Source organism: Phyllostomus hastatus, unplaced genomic scaffold (assembly GCF_019186645.2).
Source record: "Phyllostomus hastatus isolate PE091 unplaced genomic scaffold, TTU_PhHast_1.1 phas_contig_80, whole genome shotgun sequence".
NCBI classification, from domain to species: domain Eukaryota; kingdom Metazoa; phylum Chordata; class Mammalia; order Chiroptera; family Phyllostomidae; genus Phyllostomus; species Phyllostomus hastatus.
This window is the reverse complement of record NW_025333960.1, coordinates 11,391,862-11,411,460: the sequence shown is the minus strand read 5'-3', so window position 1 is coordinate 11,411,460 and position 19,599 is coordinate 11,391,862. Positions and strand designations below refer to the sequence as shown.

General features: G+C 40.0%; 1 protein-coding gene across 1 annotated transcript in view; it reads right to left on the bottom strand.

Moving 5' to 3' along the window:
- Nucleotides 1–19,599, bottom strand: part of LAMA1 (laminin subunit alpha 1) — a 155,979-nt gene that overhangs the window by 41,694 nt on the left and 94,686 nt on the right. Inside the window, exons 29-39 of the mRNA XM_045850290.1 lie at nucleotides 18,902–19,039; nucleotides 14,802–14,923; nucleotides 11,912–11,998; nucleotides 11,412–11,605; nucleotides 10,289–10,431; nucleotides 8,225–8,314; nucleotides 6,478–6,589; nucleotides 5,203–5,365; nucleotides 2,061–2,271; nucleotides 1,761–1,877; nucleotides 1,477–1,640 (exon numbers count right to left, since the gene is read on the bottom strand). Of these exons, the coding sequence (XP_045706246.1) occupies nucleotides 1,477–1,640; nucleotides 1,761–1,877; nucleotides 2,061–2,271; nucleotides 5,203–5,365; nucleotides 6,478–6,589; nucleotides 8,225–8,314; nucleotides 10,289–10,431; nucleotides 11,412–11,605; nucleotides 11,912–11,998; nucleotides 14,802–14,923; nucleotides 18,902–19,039 (1,541 nt within the window). The remainder of the gene's footprint in view (nucleotides 1–1,476; nucleotides 1,641–1,760; nucleotides 1,878–2,060; nucleotides 2,272–5,202; nucleotides 5,366–6,477; nucleotides 6,590–8,224; nucleotides 8,315–10,288; nucleotides 10,432–11,411; nucleotides 11,606–11,911; nucleotides 11,999–14,801; nucleotides 14,924–18,901; nucleotides 19,040–19,599) is intronic.

The window sequence follows — 19,599 nt, the reverse complement described above, 5'->3', positions numbered from 1 at the left end:
AATCATCTGAACTTCACTTGCACAAGTGGGCAAATCACTTATGAACTTGCCAACTGGCAATGGTGCAATTTCATTCAGCCTCTCTATCCTGAAAATACAATCTGACAATTGACATCGACACATCTTTGCTTGCTGTGTAACTCACTTCATTTTCTTCCCAAGATTATTGAATTGGGTGATTCCCATACCAGACATCAACAGTTATTACTGTTACTACTTGACTGGCAAAATTCGGTGATTTATAAATAAAAGATAATAATGTTATTTAACTTTGTGTATCATACCAAATTGCTTTTTAGTACACATACTAAGTAATAAATGTTTGGTTCTAGCTATGTATATGGTCAAAATATTGTTTTCTCTTTTGGGAAATTATGAAAGATGATAAAAGGAGAGACACTGAGTTTCTAATCCCATTTTCTATTGCTCATTCCTGTGGCACTGCAGGCACTAGTGCTCAGTACAACACATAATTTATGCAATATTCTCTCCTATATCATTTTTAATTGCTGTCCTTGTGTGAGCTAATGTTTTATGGCAGCATTCCTCACTGCAATGATATTTATTTCTCCCCTTCCACAAAACATGCCAACACGCAAGAACACACATTCCCAGTGTGTCCAGATCTTTCCATTCATAATTTATAACACATTTTAAGTAAATAAATTTACCAATTCACCCAGAATATTGTGTAAATCACTGATAAGGCCTGAAACATTGGTTCCCTCATTTGCTACACATTAGATTACCTGGGGATCTTTCTAAAAAAAAACAAAGCCCAGACCACAACACAGATGAATTAAGTTGCAGTCTTCGAGCAGGGCTGGGAGGACTAGGGGACAAAGGCATCAGTATTTCTGAAGTTCCCCAGGTTGTTCCAATGTGCAGACAAGTTTGGGGATCACTGACCTAATATTGTGCCTCTCATTTAAAGACACTTTTTACAAGTGAGGACACATTTAAAAATATAAGTTTAAATTATTGCAATACTGTGATAGACCTTCAGGCAGTAGAAAATAATTAGGGGTGATATCTTTCAGGAGGTGAGAGTGTCCCAGCACTTCTACAGGTGCGGCGTGGGCAACCACAGCCTCTAACCATGCAGGAAGCCAGGCAAAGTGTAGCTCCAAAATGGTACGATATACAAAGAAGCTAATATCCTTGTTCTGTGCACATGTAACCTAATAAGGACCTGCACACTTAGATGCTTAACAAGGCCTTGATGGCTTGATATTGTAGCATTATATTTGCTTTAATGCCTATTTGGTTTTCATTTCTCCATCACACCTTTATGCCAATGGTCAACTATGTTATCAGACATGGGAGGAAATCCTCCTTACCATTATAAACAAAACAGGAGTTTGCACTTTTAGACAAAAAAAAAAAAGAGTGCCTCAACATTGTGATCAAAATAGTCTTTATTCTCTCTGATCAATGGATCACAACCTCTGGAATTCCTGTAAAATGTAGCCTCACCTGTCCAGGGCACCTGCTAATCTCTGGAGCTCAGCTGCGTGATCCTCAGCTCCATAGACAAGGGCAAGTGCTCTTCTTTTGGACATCTGCATGACCAGATCATCCACATGGTGCCTGATTTTGGTGGTCCATAGAAGTAGCTCATCCCGGTGATGCTCTAACTGCTGTAAGAGACATCAATACTGTGAATACACATGCATCTTTAACAATGCATGTGTGTGTGCATATATGAGATGTATGAAGGTTATTTGGAAACTAGCATAGCTTGCTGAGTTGGAACTTACTTCCAGAGCATTTTGTGCAGCCTTTGCTTGTGCACTGGCAGCATCTAACAATCTTCTTCCTTTGGTGATTAGCACTGATGTCAAGTTTTCTTCTTCCTGAACAAGCAGCTTTTTATCCTATAGCAAAAATCATCTTTAAGGATGTTTCACAAAGCACATCAGCTTCCAAACACTGGTGCCTGATGCTATGTTCTGAGGTTAGTAATCGGAGCTCGTTTTTCAAGAAGCTAAGAATAGTATTATTTACATCAGAGATTTCAGTTACTACCTTTAGCTGAGGAGAAAACCATTGAGACTCACACTGAACTCTTTCAGGTTGACATTGACAATGAGCAGCAGGCGGTTGCTTTCCTGCGTCTTTGCCTCAGCTTCCCTCATGAGGTCTTCTGCTGCCTGCAGTTCACTGTTGTGTTTTGAAAGGAGACTGCTTGCTGCTTCTTTTATCGCCTTCAACTTATTCTGTGGCTTCTGGTAATTCTTATGAATTTGTGACAATAAATCTTTAGCAGACCTGGTAAATATAGATGGTCCACATAGTAAGTAAATGAGTAACAAAGCTCCTACCATCAAAATGAGAGAAGGAATTCATGCATATCCATACCTAATATTATAGTGTGCAGCAAAGGGTAACATACTGGGCAGGAGAAGGCTGTCTTTTGACAGGCCTGCTTGCAAGGTCTGCAAAGTATTCCCACTGTTCCCTAGCCAATATGAGTGGCTCACTGCCTCCACTGTTTGTGCAATGTGGTTTATGCTAAACGCCTGCTTTCCCCCCTGGGAGTGTGGATTTGGGCATATGCTAGGCAGAAGGTACCTACAAGACTAGCTCCCAGTAAAAACCATGGATGCTAAACCTCTAGTGGGTTTCCCTGGGCAGAAACAGCGCCCACATGTTGCTGCATTTTTGTAGCTGGGAGAAGAATGCATTCTGTGCTCCTCAAGGAAAGGGAGCATCAGGAAGCTGTATGGGTACCTCAGGATTCCACCCTGCCTTCTTCTCTGACTCAGCAGTACATCCGTAATACATGGCCATAAGACATACTGGCCCTGAGTAGAGCTATATGCTGAGTCCTGAGAGTCCTAGTGAAACTGATTGTGACAGTGGTCTTGGGGACCTTGACACAAGCATGATAAACAACTGATTTGTGTGCTGAATATTCCCACCAACAGGATCGTCAAATTTCAGCATAAATTACCAATTTTCTACAGATTATCATTAAACAGCTGATAAACAATTACTAAAACAATCCACAAAATTTGAAATAGCATAAGGACAGGGATTATCTATAGAAAATAAGAAAGTGGAGACCAGAGAACACATTTGAGTTCTGTAAAATGAAAGATCTCTTTAATAATAATTTAACTAGAAAATTAAAGAGAGAATGCAATCTCATTAATCACTTTGTTCTAAATAAATACACAGGACCAACAATGGCAGAGGGCCTGGCAGAAACACTAAGGACAACAGGGTGGTGGAAGTACCCTGCTTTCTCTCCTTCCTCTCAAATGCTATTCAGAAAAATGAACTTTTACTAATTGGATTATGAGATCCTAGTGGGCAAAACAATCTCTATTATTCTCCTTTGTGTCCCCAGCTCCTAGCACAGTATCTGCCACTGGGGGCTCATTTTGGTGAATGAATGAATGAATGAGTGAACTAACTATGGAAGGGTAATGGTGGGAGAGGATAGTCCCCCCAAATGATTCCATGGATCTCCAGCGAACCTCTGTCTTTAATATGTAAATGAGATACATACCTGGGCAGAAAGCCCTGGGTAGAGCTGGAGAGCCCAGGATGAGTGGGAGATGGGTGAGTGGCAGGAATGTGGGGAGTGGAAGGGGCTGGGCTAGAATTAAGTATATGACATTTCTGTTATCTGGCGGGCAGTGGGGAGCTAAGGAAGGGTAGGAAGCAGAGACTAGCACAACTGAGCCTGTGGTAGCCACCTCAAAAATGGATGGGGCCTGGGAAGATGGACATGGAGGTGTCAGCTCCTTTCTCTCCATTGCTCCCTCCAGGTGTATCATGCATTTCAGGTGAGGGACAATGTAGGTAAAAGGTCAGGGTAGGGAAAAATGATTATAATCTAGTGTAAGTGTAGCAGCATAGTCTCTGACCTCATGATCCAAGTTCCAACACCCATCTTTAAGGGACTGGATCTCAAGTGGTGCTTCCTTCTGTTTGGGGCTAGAGAATAACAGTGTTTATGGTCACACTTAGGTTTGTGGTCAGGTTTCAGATTATCCCGGAGGTTAAACACTGGACAAGTCACTTATTGTCTCTGGGCCTCAGTTTCCCCAGTTGCATTCTCCCCTACCTCACAAGGTGGCAGAAACCATTACAGGACAGAATATGAGAAGTGAAGCCCCCATCCTCACAGCACAGGGGTCTCCCTTCCCCAGCTCCTGGGCCCTCACCCTCCTCTGATCTCCTCCAAGCTTTTGGTTCACAGTTCTCTCAGGGCCCTTTCCAGGCCCTAACTAATGCCCCAGTACTTAGATTTCCAGTTCTCCAAATCCCACCCAATAGTAAGTTCCTCCTTTCACCTAACAAATCAACAACAATGTCAAAAATCATATTCAGTAATGAAAAAAGATGTAAGCTTAACTAACTCTCTGGAGCCAGAAGAAGTGCATACTGTTTTAAACAAATCTTTTAGAAAATAATTTGGACATGCTGCTCAGGAATCCTCAAAATGCAAAAATTTTGGCTAAATGATTTTACTACTTAATATTTACCCTAATAAGATAATTATGTGAAATACAGAAAAAGATTTTTGTTTAAGATGTCCATGGCAACATTGTTTAAAATAGCAAAATAGACTAAATATAGTTTAAATATCACATTATAGAGAATGGCGTTTTGTGTATTTAAGCCAGTATTTAGGGTATTTATCACAACCTGGAAAAAAGACTGCTATATTACATCAAGAAATAACTGTGTGAAAATACTAAGAAAAGAGACTTAAAGAAAATTATAAGCTCCTGGTGATCATGTCTAATATTCTTTGTGATCTGTAATTTCACACTCTGGTTTCTAGTTAGAGTTTGCATAGCTAAACTAAATTATTTTGGCATAATGTCGATCTGCCTTAAGAGTTTACAGCACAGGCAGTAGCCACTGACTACATTTTCTTCCATGGGAGTTTATCACATTATACTTGATCTTCATTAAATACAGTATAATGTTATTCCAGAGACACAGAGAAGCAGAACCTATGGCACAGAAGCACAGAGAAATATTGGCATTGATCACAATTTTCTCAGTTTGGAGGGGTTGGCACCATCTCTTTATTCACTTGACAACAGGACCCCTCTCTTCTCTTATGGCATTCCGCGCCTGGTGAGAGCTTTCTCTCCGCTCCTCCACATGCCTTTTCCCCTCAGCACTGAAGTTCTTTCCCCTAATTGGCTGTGTCATGAATGGGATCTAGGGACTTACTTCAGTTCAAGGGTGGCATTTTGGTACAATTGCATGAAATGTCTTTTCCGTATGGTTTCCAGCAAAGATGTAAGGTTCCTTTGCATATTCTGAAGAGTAGAGCTGGATAGCTGGAAATCTTCATCCAAAGTCTGATTTAGAGTTGTTGCCTTTTCAATAATTTCTATGGAGAAAATTCATCAGTCATTTAATAAGTCTCTCAAAAGTGGACAGCACTAAAATGGAAAAACTCAGGCCCTTCCTCAGTGAGGCCTGCCCTGTTCACCAGAAATGGCTGAGCCTCTAAGCCCGCCTGACGGCCTGTACACGCCAATGCACTTGGGACATCCCTTACCAAAACATTCATGGACTTGAAATTACTGGTTTACCTAACACTCTGTAAGGGGCGGGGCTGTGGCTGTTGGGTTTACTTCAGCATTTCCTGCACCTGGCACAGACATTTGCACATAAAAGCTGCTCAACAAATATTTACTCCATAAGGGAAGTACCAATACTTGATACTACTCTTTTTATTAGACATATTATTTGCTCTAATAATTTCCTTAATTTTTTTGCCCTATAAAGTCTGATTTGCCTTGGATTCTGTACTCCTTATGCCCTTACACAATAATACGAAAAGAAGATCAAGAATATATTTCTTGTGACCAGAAAACTAAAAGTAGCAATCTAGAAGCCAGATCAGAGAGGACATCCCAAATTGAGTAGTGACTAAATTACTCTAATATGTGGATGCCCTTTGGAACCACATTGAAGCTCCAAATGGCATCAACTCATACCGTGGGCAAAGGACTGGTGTTGAGTTAGCTCAGCCACTCCCATGGCATAGCTGCCCTAGCAATGTTTTGTTTGGCTATGAGGCCAGCAGTGACCTTAAGCTGAGACTCACCCCCTCAGACAAGCATGCGTCCCAGATAAGAGCCTGCAGAGTCAGAAGCAAACGTAAGATGGACCTTGGCTCATCATCTGGCACCCTGTGCTCCACTTAATAAGTGTTAATTTGACAAATTGATAACATGTAGAGAGGCACCACATCTACTTGATACTTAGTATCTAAGTGTAATGATAGGAGCTTGTGATAAAAAAGGAAACAAGCATTTCTGAAAAGATAAAACTCTCAATGAAAGATTGTAGTCTGGACACATCAGGATCCCCAAACCATGGAATAGCACAGTCCTCTGGCTCTCATGGTCGAGTGGGAGCCACACACATCCTTTCACACATTTTATAGATGGAATGAGACTTATCCTTCCAAATAGCATGAACCTCTCAAACTACCTTGAATGCTCATCTTTAGTTTCTCGGTAAGTGTCATGAGATCTTGACTCTTGTTGAGGATTCTTTCAGTCGCTCTGGCCACATGTTGGCTGCTTGTTAACACTCTAGTGAGCTGATGGAAAATAAAAATCTCATGTTAGTTTGACTTTGAATAATATTCAAGATTTGATGTTCAAGTTGTCTTTTTAAAATAACAAACTATGTTTCAGAATACAGAGTCAAGATGTACAGTACCACAGAAACCAAGGTCAATAATTCAGGATTGGAAATTGACTAACTGGGTGATAAAAGAATTTACTGCTGATTCTATGTGAGAAAAGATGGCATATTTTTTTAAAGCAGCCTAATTGGCCATTAAACCACAGACTTTTCTTCCAGAAAAGAAGACTTTTCTATCTTCTATTGTGAAGGCTTTATATTCATTTTAGAACTCAAGCATACAGAATATAAAAGAAAAATCTTACTAATTTTTATTGACCATGAGAACTTAGACAAGGAGTTAAGAATGTGGAGGCAGGTAACCTGGGTTTTAGGCCCAATTCTGCCCATCTGGAGGCCTAGTCTGTAACATCTTCTAGCCTCATTGTTAACATGGGATAGTGATAGCATGTACCTCATGGGGCTTTATGAGGATTAAATTTGATAATGTCTGTAAAGTTGGCAGCCCAAGGGCTCAGACTTAGCTGCTCTTAGCTGTTGTTTTTATTAGGAATGTTATGATTTGTAAAAGGAAAGGTTGTTTGTAATTTCTAGGAATGTAAAATAACTCAGACTAGGTCTAAAAGTGTTTCATAGTAAAAACCCAAAGAGAATCTTCTTAAATGAAGAGAGAGAATTTATTTAATCAGCTTATCACTTCCTACTGCATGCTTGCTCACTGAGGTACTTACAGCCCACACTTAAACCTTTAAACTCATCCCAAGTTATCATTAATTCTAAATTAACAGGAGCCAAGCTAATACTTTAGTAGGGTGCATCAGTGTGTACATGTGTGGATGTTGAAAGACAAAGAGTAGATACATATATGTAAAGATACACCATTGTATACATAGCTAAGTATATACACATGGGTAGATACACTATCATATATCTATCTAAGTACACACATGTATTTGTATGTGCACATGAAGTTCATAAGTGAAAATTATAAATTTTATAATAGGTCCCCCCCTCACCATCTGTGGAGGAAGAAATTCTTTTTAGGGTCACTAGAAACCACTCATCTGACATGGGATAAACAGACTACATAATTCCCTGCTGACTTCAGAGTAAGCTCACTTGCCATTGAAAGACAGAAAATTAGAAGCACACAGCCTGAAGCCCGGAGGTTGCACAAATACTACAACACAAGCTCTGGGCTGTGCTGGCTCTGCCCGGGGAGCTGCCGTCAGTGGTCGTGGCGCTGGGTGAAGCACCTCTGAGCACCTTGCTCACAAGGCACTCAGTTAGTGCAACAAGTTTAGAAGAAGGAAGTCTTAGGGATCTTTCAATCCACCCTCCCTTGATTCCCAGGAGAAAATGATGGTCAAATGGTAAGGTGAATGCCCAACTGCTCCCCCAGCAGAGGTGACAATAGAAATTAAGTTAGGAGCTTTTCTTACTAAAGCATAAAAACTGGCAAGGCTAAAACCACTTTGATCCTGAGAGGAAGAGGCTGCCCTGACCTACTCAGAACCTTGGGGACAGCCCCAATGCAATTGCTCACAAAGGCTGGGTGGGAAGCAAGCCCTTTAGGTGGAGAATTTACCTCCCTTTGCAGGCCATCTGTTTGTTCTGTAACAGCTTCAAGTTGAGTTTCTCCCAGTTCCTTTTGTGTATTCTCTTTTAATAAAGATTCCTATAAAGAATGAAGACAACAAATCACAATGCTTTAAAATAAATGCTCTGATTCACTTGTTATTAACTATTTTGTTTGCAGAAATTCTTTCCTTGAAATTGCATTAAAATAAAATGAATGATATTTAATTAAGTTTTGATTATAGCAACATGTTCCTGTCTGCCATCTTTTGCATTATATTTCTTTCCAGATAAGAGTTTAGTCTGGCGTGTTGTGCAGAATCCGATACTACTGCTGTTCTTGGGTGAGTCTGGCTTAATTTCAATATCAGAGTCACATCAATTTTAACAATAATTGTTAACACCTTAAAAACTTACTTTAAAAAGCTTACTAGGTTAAAATACAAAAATATTAAGAAAAAAACAGTCTTCATGATTACTAACAACTAAGCGCCTAATTTATGCCAACATTCCTAATTTTTTATTTATATTTATATAAATTTATTTATATTTTTTATTTTTATTTATTCTTATAATTGTATGATTGTATTTAAACCTTATAGCAACCATATAACATGGTTATATTCAGGGCTGGGGTGTGCTAGTTAAGTTACTTGCCCAAGGTTCCTGTGTAGATTAATAAAAACAACAAACAGTTAAGAGTTTACACTCTTAACCTACTCATGCTTTACAAAAGTATAGAAAGTTATTTAAAGGAATTGACAAGTGGTTTAATTAGGAGCAAATTATTCAAAAACAGTTAAGATTTGATAGATTCACAGATAGAGAGCAGGTTCACAGCTATGGAGGGGCTGGAGGGATTGAGCAAAAAAGGGAGAGAAAGAAAAAATTATGGACACGGACAACAGTGTGGTGATTACCAGGGGGAGGAGGGTGATGGGAGACAGAGGAAGGTAAAGGGGGGATAAATGGTGATGGATGAGGACTTGACTTGGAGTGGTGAACACACAATACAGTGTATAGATGATATGTTGTAGAACCGTGCACCTGAAACCTATATAATTGTATTAACCAGTGTCATGTCATCACAATAAATTCAATACAATGGAAAAATTGTTAAAATTTAAATTAACTATTTATCTCACTTGATAAATTTAAAATATAGTTATATGCCTAGGGCCCATAGTGATAAAAAAATAGTATTTCTCTATTGTGTCTACAGTGAGTGGGAAAGACATTTCATTCTTTCCTGTTATTTTAATTAAAAACACACACACATACACTCACACACACAGAAGCACACTGGCCTAAGAAAATGGTTAGTCTAAGAAAAACTTTTAATTAAAAAAGGCACTCAGGAATGTCAGTTCTTGACACAGTAAATTAATTACCTCAAATTCTAGTGTATAGGATTTAAGCAAAATTAAGAATCATATATATTTTTTTAATTAGCATTAAAAACACTAGCAATACTAGAGTGGAATGTTGTCTACCAAGTCAATTCCTTAACTTTTCACCCTTTTTTTTGGACCCAGATCCTGTCTGACTAAACTCAAAACTGTGACATAGCCCCAGAGATTTTCACACAATTTTCCAGGTTGAAGAAATTTTTGTGCCCTAGAACTCTAGTTAAGAATAATACATTTACAGAAAATAGTTATAGTTAGTATATAGTTAGTATATTCCAACATTAAAGAACATACTATCTGGATTTATTTCCTGTGTTTGTATTAGGACAGCTATTTTCAAATATCCAAACTTTTTCAAAAAGAGGAGGGAGTGGACTTTGTCTTATTCCAAAAGGCGAAGAATGACCATGGGGTAGGGTAGAACTTTGTAAAAGGAATTTAATGAATAACTCTTAAACAATTAAAGCTGTCCCACAGTAAAACAAGTTGGCATTTGCCAGTGACGTCCCTGGTCACGGTCAAGGGAAGGCTGGACGTCCCACAGCAGTTACACTGGGAATGAGAGGAGGTGGGAGGACAGGCGAAGTGCTTCCTGCTGTGCAGGCCAGCTCCACACCTCTCAGTGACACACGTTTTCTAACCGTCTTGGCATTACCTGTACCTACCCGGAGGTATTTAGTTGCATCTTCCAGGTTTGACAAAATTCTGTATGGGGCAGGGAAAACGCTGGTGAGGTTCACCGAAAGAACAGCATCAGCATCATTGTCTAAGTCACTCAGCAGCACACCTGTGCACTCATCATCACAAGCTGAAAGAAGAAGAAAGTTAAAATTTATGCAAAATGGTCTGCATAATTTCTCATGGGTGTGCATTAGCCATTGTGTAATAATAACACAAAGTCATAATGAAGGCAAAGTATACTGCAAGACCTCCAGGGACCACGCTCTCACACCAGCTGGTGAGGGAAGGTAAGCAGAGAATACTAAGTTCCTGTTCTGGGATGATGACACTGAGAGTCAGATCAGAGCAGTGACTTCTTCAGGGCACACAGGAAAAAACGACTGATCCCAGAGTGGGTGCCAGGCCTGGTGCATGTTTTGTCACACTGCTCAACCCTGACGGTGAACCTGCTCTTCTTTGACTTGGGCCAATGGCAAGGAATTCCAAATGCATTTCCTTGAAGACCCTGGTATGTCTTTTTCTCATTTTGCAGACACACCTTCAGCACATACAAATGAAGGAAACTGGGGCCAACAATGGGCATGTTTTTGCTTAAAACAAACATAAACAAAACAAAAAAACTCTTGAATGCCATGATCCTAACATTGCTTCCCCCCTATCTACCCCTTGAACCACAGAGAAGACACCTGCAGGTCACTACCCCATGTACTGGCTAATGAAGTAAATCAGAACTGGAAAAAATCTCCACAGCAGCCACGAGCTGAAGCCATCAGTGAAATCTGGGTAATACAGATGGCAACCTACACAGGCGTTCCCTCTCTGCACTGACTGACACTTGGCTCCATTAAAGGACTATTAATGTAGATAAATGATGAAGTTGGAATTACTGTGTTGCTTACGATGCTAGAGAGAGAAGTGCTGTTATCCTAGAACCTTCTGCCTCAGTTCCAAACACACTATGAAAAGTTCAGTTTGGCAGATACAATGGCAATCTATACTTAGTTAAAATGGGATGTTATGCTGCTGATGTCATAGGGCACAGTAATCGGAGAACATTTGAAAGGAAAAGCCACCTTTAAACATGTAGAGAGGGAAGAAAATACCCACAAATACAATTTCTTTCCACCAGAATGTGCTTGGGTTCGCATTCCTCACATCGGAGCCCCGCAGCCCCTGGCCTGCAGACACACTGCCCAGACCCATGGTCACAATCCCGGTGAACAGAGCCATGTGGGCTGCAGTCACACCTCCGGCAGGTGCCACCTGGCCTTTGAGGGTTCCCATGATAGCCTGACGAGCACCTGCAGAAAGAAAAACATGCAGGTAGAGACAACAGTGCCAATACCAGTATGTTCATACACAAGCCAGCTCTGCACAAGGGCAGGCATCATTTCTGCCGAATGAAATGCAAAGAACACAGGCCCACCTCTCTCATTCTACATTTCACTTCCTAAGAGGAAGGCAAGACAGCCACACCCAGTGCATTTGCTTGACACCTAGGAGATTTTGTTTTGAAATGACTCTCAAATTACTTTAGTAAACATGTCCTACAATATAGAAGGAGCAGATATACCTAGCAATCTCCACGTGGTAAGTCCACCACATACCTTTCGCAGTATTGTCCTTCATAGCCCAGAACACAGGCATCACAGCGGAAATCGCGATCACCTTCCAAAACACAAGTGGGACTGAAACTGAAAGAAAACAATTTTTTGAATTTTCAGATATACGATTTCAACTCTTTCTTGTGGTACTTGTTCAGTGCTCTTAGGTACATGGTACTATCCTAAAAGTTAAGTGGCCACAGTACATAGTTAGACAAGATTTGTAGGGCTTAAAGTGTATCAGGCAAAAAGAAGGGAAAGTGAGCATGTAATCAGTACACAAACAAGCACCTCTTTTATCTAGAAGATACTTGTTAGACATCTGCCCAGTGACAGCCCTGTGAGTGCAGAGGGAAAGGAGGCAGATCTTCCCGATTTCACCCAATTAGTCACCAAACAAGACAGCTTCTCGGGTGAAAGGTCTTGTTCTGAGGTTTAGGTGAAGAATTATGTGACTTACTGAAGAAAACTCGATTAGAGTGAGCTGTACATGACTATGAGCAAGCTGAGAACAAGCAGGGAGAAGAGAACTGGACAAGTGCTCGTGAATAGAATGTGCTGTAATGAAAGGCAAGGAGAAGAAGGTGCGGCAAAGAAAAGCGAAGCGTGAAGGTGGGATTTGAAAATGAATGGACTTGAAGGTAGGGAATCATGTGAAAGGTCATCTGAAGCAAAATTATAGAGCCACTCAAAGTTTAATATCCACTCAGATACTGATTTCTTTCACTCAAAAACTTCAGCTTTTGTCTTATTACTGCCTTTCTTTTCAACAACCTCTGCCTCCACGTTTTAAATTACCAATACACCATCTAGAGGCGCAGATGGGTACTGCAAAGCACTGGAAAAAAAAACACAGGGGTAGTCTGGTTTTTTGTTTGTTTGTTTGTTTGTTTGTTTGTTTTGGTGGGGGGACTAGTCAAGAGAAGTGGGTGGGTGAAAAGATGAAGGGATTAAGCAAAAAAAAATTTTAAATCTAATAGACACAACTGTATGGTGATTAATAGAGGGGAGGGAGTGGGGGAGGAAGAAAAGGATAAAGGGGGATTAAATGGTGATGGAAGACTTGACTTGTGATGGTGAACACACAATACAATACACAGATGATGTATTATAGAATTGTACACCTGAAACCTATATAATTTTATTAATGAATGTCACCCCAATAAAGTCAATAAAAAAGGAAAAGAGAGAGACTCCCAGAATAAGTTATGGGGTTCTCTACAGCACCACTTCACTACTTACATTTTTCCTTCCTTAAACACTAAAAGCAAAGACTTCAGTGGAAACATAAAATGTGTAGAAAATGAAAAAATAGATGTATTTTAGGGCCCCTCAGGTGCAGATCACATATAGAGTGTTCATAGTCTCACAGGTTCTTCCTAGTAGTATAAACTTTAATTTATTAGCATGGATTTTGGGTATGGTTAGAACATTTTTTTATTGAAAAAGTAAAATATTCTAATACTACAGAAATATACAAAGTAGAAGGATAATATGTTCTTCCAAACATTTGTCTGGGCGCATATAGCCATGGAGCTATGGATATGAATATACATATGAATATAATTTTTCCCAAATGGTATCACATGATATAGTCACAATTAAGTAATTTAATTGGCTATTTCTCCAATTTTGTCCAATTAAGGTATATAGATATACCTTATTCTTTTCTCAGTTTTTGTACAATATTTCACTCTAGGTATGTACCACCATGTCTATAAATCAATCTCCTGTAGGCATGCATTTCAGTTTCTCTTCAGTTTCTCATGAGTACAAGCAACAATAAAATGTATCCATCTTCACACACATATGGAAGTATTTCTATAGTTTAGATTACAGGAGTGTAATCTATAAGTCAAGTTTTATATACAGATTTAATACAAAGCATTAATTGTAACAATAAATTTTATGATGCTTGATAGTTTATAAGTGAAGTTTACACAGTGCCTCTCATTTTGTATTTCAAGCATTGCTTATTTGGAGACAATAAAAAATAGAAGACTCAAACAAATGTTAAAAAGAAAACTTCATTTTAGTATACTGAATGTTGGTATTTGATCTATATGTGTTCAGTGCTTTGTCAATATTCTAAGCAATAACGAAATAATTATTTATGAATTACAATTTTCATTAAAACCAAAGAGGGCTCACAGACATTCCAACTTCCACTTAAAATCTCTGGTTCTTTTTGGTGTTCAGATAATTCTATACGAGTATCGTGAGTACAAGGTAGAACCCAGCTCCAACCACATCCCTGTGTAGCATTTCCACACTTTATCAGTTATCATCAAACATAAATTCTAACCCTGTTCCCTTACACTAAACAGGAACATAATTTTTATGTCATTATTCATAAAATGAATAACAAGTCACATCTAGGCACCCTGGATACATAGGTTGGAGGCTAAAATTAACCTTTTTTTTGTTTGTTTTTTGTTTTGTTTTAAGATTTTATTTATTTATTTTTAGAGAGGGAAGGGAGGGAGAGAGAGAGAGAGAGAAGCAACAATATGCGGTTGCTGGGGGCCATGGCCTGCAACCTAGGCATGTGCCCTGACTGGGAATCAAACCTGCGATGCTTTGGTTCGCAGCTCATGCTCAATCCACTGAGCTACGCCAGCCAGGTAAAATTAACCTTTAAGAAAAAAAAAAAACACCTGAAAGTCCTTTCTTTAACTGGCTCCATTCTAACACCCAAATACCAGCACAGATTTGAGAAGATTCTCTTCAAGTGTTTGTGAGAATTCAACACTTTTTCTTAAAACTAGCCTTTCTTAATACACAGAGAATATTAATCATAATAGATCACACTGAGACCCAGGAAAATGGGGCTGGAAATGGAATCATCCCAGCTTCGGTGGCGCAGGTGTGCCAGAGCACCTGCACAGCTCACCTCTCAGGGCGGCTGTGAGGACAGGCGCACAGAGAGCAGTCAGCGGCCGAGCCAGTCACCTTCCCGTAGTACCCAGGAGCACACACATCGCAGTGGTCACCGGAGGTGTTATGGCTGCAGTTCTGGTCCCCACATTTCAAAAGAAGAGGGAAACAATGGAAAATTGTTAGAAATCCTCCTTATCTGCTAATAGTTAAGCACTTCCATGTTTCATGTCAGTTTTTTCCTTCCTTCCTTCCTTCCTTCCTTCCTTCCTTCCTTCCTTCCTTCCTAAGGAGAAGAGGTATTTTCCTTCATGTTTGTTAAATCATATAAACACTACCATCTCTGTGGCCTTAATTCATGATAAAACTGCATTTATCCAATAATACAGCCTAGAAAATACTAATACATTCTTCTTACGGAAAATATCCATGCAGCAGCTAGTTTTTGATCTTCAAAATATGAATCTAAACTGTATAGCGACTTAAAAATGATTTGAAGCATGCTGGTTCTACACGTGGCCAGGGTCAATGATCACAGGTGGGGCATTGAAAGAGCAGAAGTAAATGGGTGAAGGATTTTAGGAAATAGTGAGGGAAGAAAACACGGTTTTGGAACACCACCAAGAGATTCCTGCAATAACCAAATCATTTCTAGTTAAAATTTGTGTCATCATTTGAACCTAAAATGATGCTATTTAAAATTTTTTAAGCTAAATGTGCAAAGTAGTTCTTGACATCTGAGTCCAACACGAACTCTGCTTTTGCTCGGCCCTGGGTGTGGACTCAGTGTCTGACGCGGTAACGGGAAGCCACCGAGCTAACCCACCAACTGCCTGGAACTCGATCCTGGGCAGCAAGAGAGGATATAGAAAGAAACCTTTTCACATGTTTAAAAAACTACTTTTAAGCTTTTTTCATTTAAAAGTGATTCCAGTATTTTATATTTTAAAATTGTATTCCTATCTCACCTGATGAAAATAAATTTTAGTGGGATTCACTTGGCCCCTAAAATAGACATATCTTTAGAGGTAAAATTTGCAACCTCTCTCTTAAAAAGAAAATGTGTTAAATAGCTGTTTTAATGGTATATCTATGTGTGTATGTATATATGTATGTATGTGTGTTTATGTGTATATATGCATATATGTGTATGTATATATATCCAATAAAGAATAAATATTAGATGATGAGATGGGATTGAAGTAGATATTTTGGGTTTTGATTACTAACACCAACTCCAACATTAAAAACTTAAAAACTCCTCCTAACATATAAAGGGTTACAAGTCCCCTGGTTTTCAAGATCCCGGAGAATCTAAGACGAGCTGCTCCAAAGAGTGGCAAACCAACAAGAATCTGTTCACTGGACTAACATGTGGGCTGAGTTAGCTGCTATGGGAGGTGCACAGAGAGTGCCTGCCAACCTGTCACTGGAAAAGGGGAAGTCCTGTCTCCGGGAAGACAGTAGCTGGGGAGAGGGACTCCCAGGTTATCTTTCTGCTCCTCGGTCTCCCCACCCCCCTCCAGGTCACATTTCTGATGAGTCACTCCTATGGCTATACTCCTATGGCTAGGCCCAGTGATACAAAGAGGGAGGAACATCCTACATGCTGGACGGCAAAATCAGATCCACGAAGGTCTTGGCTCCACCTATACTATAGCAACTACATAGGGAGTGCTTAAGAGATTTTATCAAATGGAAGAAGTACACCACAAAAGAGATGAAGACTGAGGATGAAGGTAAGGTCCCAAGTTCAAAGAGCAAGGACCCAGGTGCTAAAGTGGCAGAAAGAACGTGTGTCTCAGTGCCTGGTCAGTTTAGGAGAGGCGGCAGCAAGTGGGCGCTGGGCTGTGGGCATGCTTTCAGTCAGATGCTGACACTCACACCTCAGAATGGGGGGCAGACTCAGAACATCACAGGGAACCACTGTGGACATACAAACTGAGGGTATCTGACCAAGAGGGCTGGATATTCAGAGCCTTTGCATATGTGAAAGAGGAATTTTATCAAGTGTTTTTGCAAGTTACTTTTTAACATACAGCCACTTTTCTTGAACAAATTTGAGCTAATGGCTGATCTCAGTGACTCCAAATATTAAAGCTGTACCAACACGTGGATGATCCAGGGACACCAGTCCCAGGAATGATTGGGGCTGCCCAAAGATGAGCTGAGCTGCTGTGGGAGTGAGCGCCCCATTGTCAGAGGTGTGTAAACATACATTAAATATCTGCTTGGCATGGATGCTATGGTTTGGTCTTAAGATGTGAGGGAGTTTGACAAAAGTGGAAGGTCAGTTCCAACCCTGAAAATCCAAGCCGTAAGCCCAGACGCTATTTTCTGTTTAGAGGGAGTTTTGTTCACAGGAATTAGCATCATAGGGACAAACATAGAACACAGATCTTCCATAAAAAATGGCAAGAACATGAGGCAAAATGTGTTCTGCTCAACACCATGAGAGTACAAAATATCTAGATTTAGAGTCTTTGTTCAGCATTCTGACAGAATGTATAGCCATTGCTGTTTTACTATGAAATGTAATGAACAGGCCCAGGAGAGGTCTCTTAGGGGTCCCCTAAGCAGGGAACTGTCTGGAAGCTATTCACCATTGTTTATGCAGGGAAATTTCTGCCACAGTGTTTCATGGACTGGGCAAACAGACCATGCTCTTTGCTAGGTACAGATCAACAAGGCAGCTGAAGATCTTGGAACTTTGTTCTGGTGGATTCAGGCAAGAAAAGGCAAGGTCATGATTTAATGTCCTAAGAGTACCTAATCTTGTTGAAATACTTAGCTGTGGATGTAATCTGAAAGAAATGATCTACCTTTTAAACTATTCATGTGATTTTTGCCCTATGATTAACCAAGGGACCTTCCCAGCTGATTACATCTCACTTTAAGTTGCCTGAAATCCATTCTTTTTAAATCCTTAAATGAGATTTTCTCTTTTTCTCTATTAGCACTTTACTTTTGCCTGGAGCATGAGCTCATTAGAATGAATAAATTTTTCTTAATAGTGTTGCAACTGTTTGTATCTTCATTAAGTCCATTTACCTTGGATGATGGAATAATTCTTTAATTCCACATATCTAATGGGGTCAGCAAAGGTTAACACATATCTTTTAATTGAGGAAAACCATGAAGTATTTCAGTTTCTAAATTCGCCTGGGCACTGCTGTGATTTAGCAATTTTCTCAGTAGAAATTACTTTTAAATTCCACAAATGAAAGATGCTTCCGAGTAAAAGAAGAGAAAGAGGCACCTAGTGTGACTAGAGGCCAGCTCGCATTAGTTCCTCTGCCCCATTCCTTGTGACTGCGCCACTCCCAGGACCCCTACTGCTGCAGGTGTGTCCTTGGTTGGCAGTGCATTTTTCTTCACTGCCTTATTTTATCTGAGGCAAGTTAGTCTTGGCACAATTTCTACAAGTTACCAATGTTTCCACATAAGTGACTGTTAGGGATGGCATTTCTGCAGTAGGGAAAGAGTGTCTGATTGTTCTGTGTTATCAATGAGGTCATGACAGCTTAAGCGAAATCATGAACACAAGATTTTGTCCTCAGTCAGGGCCACAAGACTTCTGTGTGGGTCACGTGGTCCTTTGCAGTGATCAGCTGCTCCTCGTGTGCCTGAGACCAAACCTGGTGGAGGGCAAGGTGGCTGAGAAGCAAATGCAGACCAAGACAGCCACAAGAAAAATTTCTTCTTTTTTACAAATGCACAGAGAGAGCAATACTTTACACTGAGAAATAAAATTTCAACATTGGCACTAACTTATTTGAAAACTTCCAGGTGATTTTTCAAATTCTATGATGTAAAGTTCTCATCTACTTTGACTATAGTCACCAGCACCATAAGTGAAAACAAGGTACACTTAATCAATCCCCCAGTCAATGCCCACAAGTTCAAGGGAGCAAAATTTATAAAGGAATTTCCACAAGCAATCTCAGACTACTTAGCTAGACCTTTCTGAAAGAATATATATGTGTATCTTATATTTAGTTAAATATAAGCTCTCCCTAAACAAAGGAACTGATGTGCCTTTGTATCAGAAATTTAAAGGCTCACTGCCTACCCTCATTCTCTCCTTCGAGAAAGCTCCCACCCGAACAAGCATACCAGACATGTCCCTGTTTCCGGGTCACAGATGTCACTGTGGTTGTTACAACTACAGGGCACACAAGGAGCAAGCAGAAGGCGAGGTCCCCTGTCAGCACCCTGTGGAAGCTTCCCTCTGTAGTAACCGGGTGCACAGTTCTGAAGGGATGCAAAAGGAAAAGAAATGAACGAACAACCTGATTTAAAAATGGGCAAATGACTGAACAGACATTTCGCCAAAGAAGATACACAAATGTTCAGTAAGCACATGAGAAGATGCTCCACATAACCAATCACTAGGGAAATGCAAATCAAAACCACCTCACACACATGAGGATGGCTATTATTAAAAAAAAAATAACCCAGAAAAGAAATACAAGTGTTGGCTGTTGGCAAGGATGGAGAAACCAGAGCTCTTGTGCTTTGCCGGAGGGAATGTAAGATGGTGCAGCGCCGTGAAGGGCAGTATGGCAGCACCTCAGAAATGAAAAACAGAATTACCACATGATCCAGCACCTCGACCTCTGGGAGTGAACCCTAAGGAACTGAAAGCAGGGTCTTGGAGAAATATGTGTACACCCATCCTCATAGCAGTACTATTTTAAAAAGCTAAAAGGTGAAACAACCTAAGTGTCCGTTGATGGGTGAATGGATAAACAAAACAGGGTCCATACAAACAGTAGAGTATTATTCATCTGTAAAAAAGAAGCACATCACAT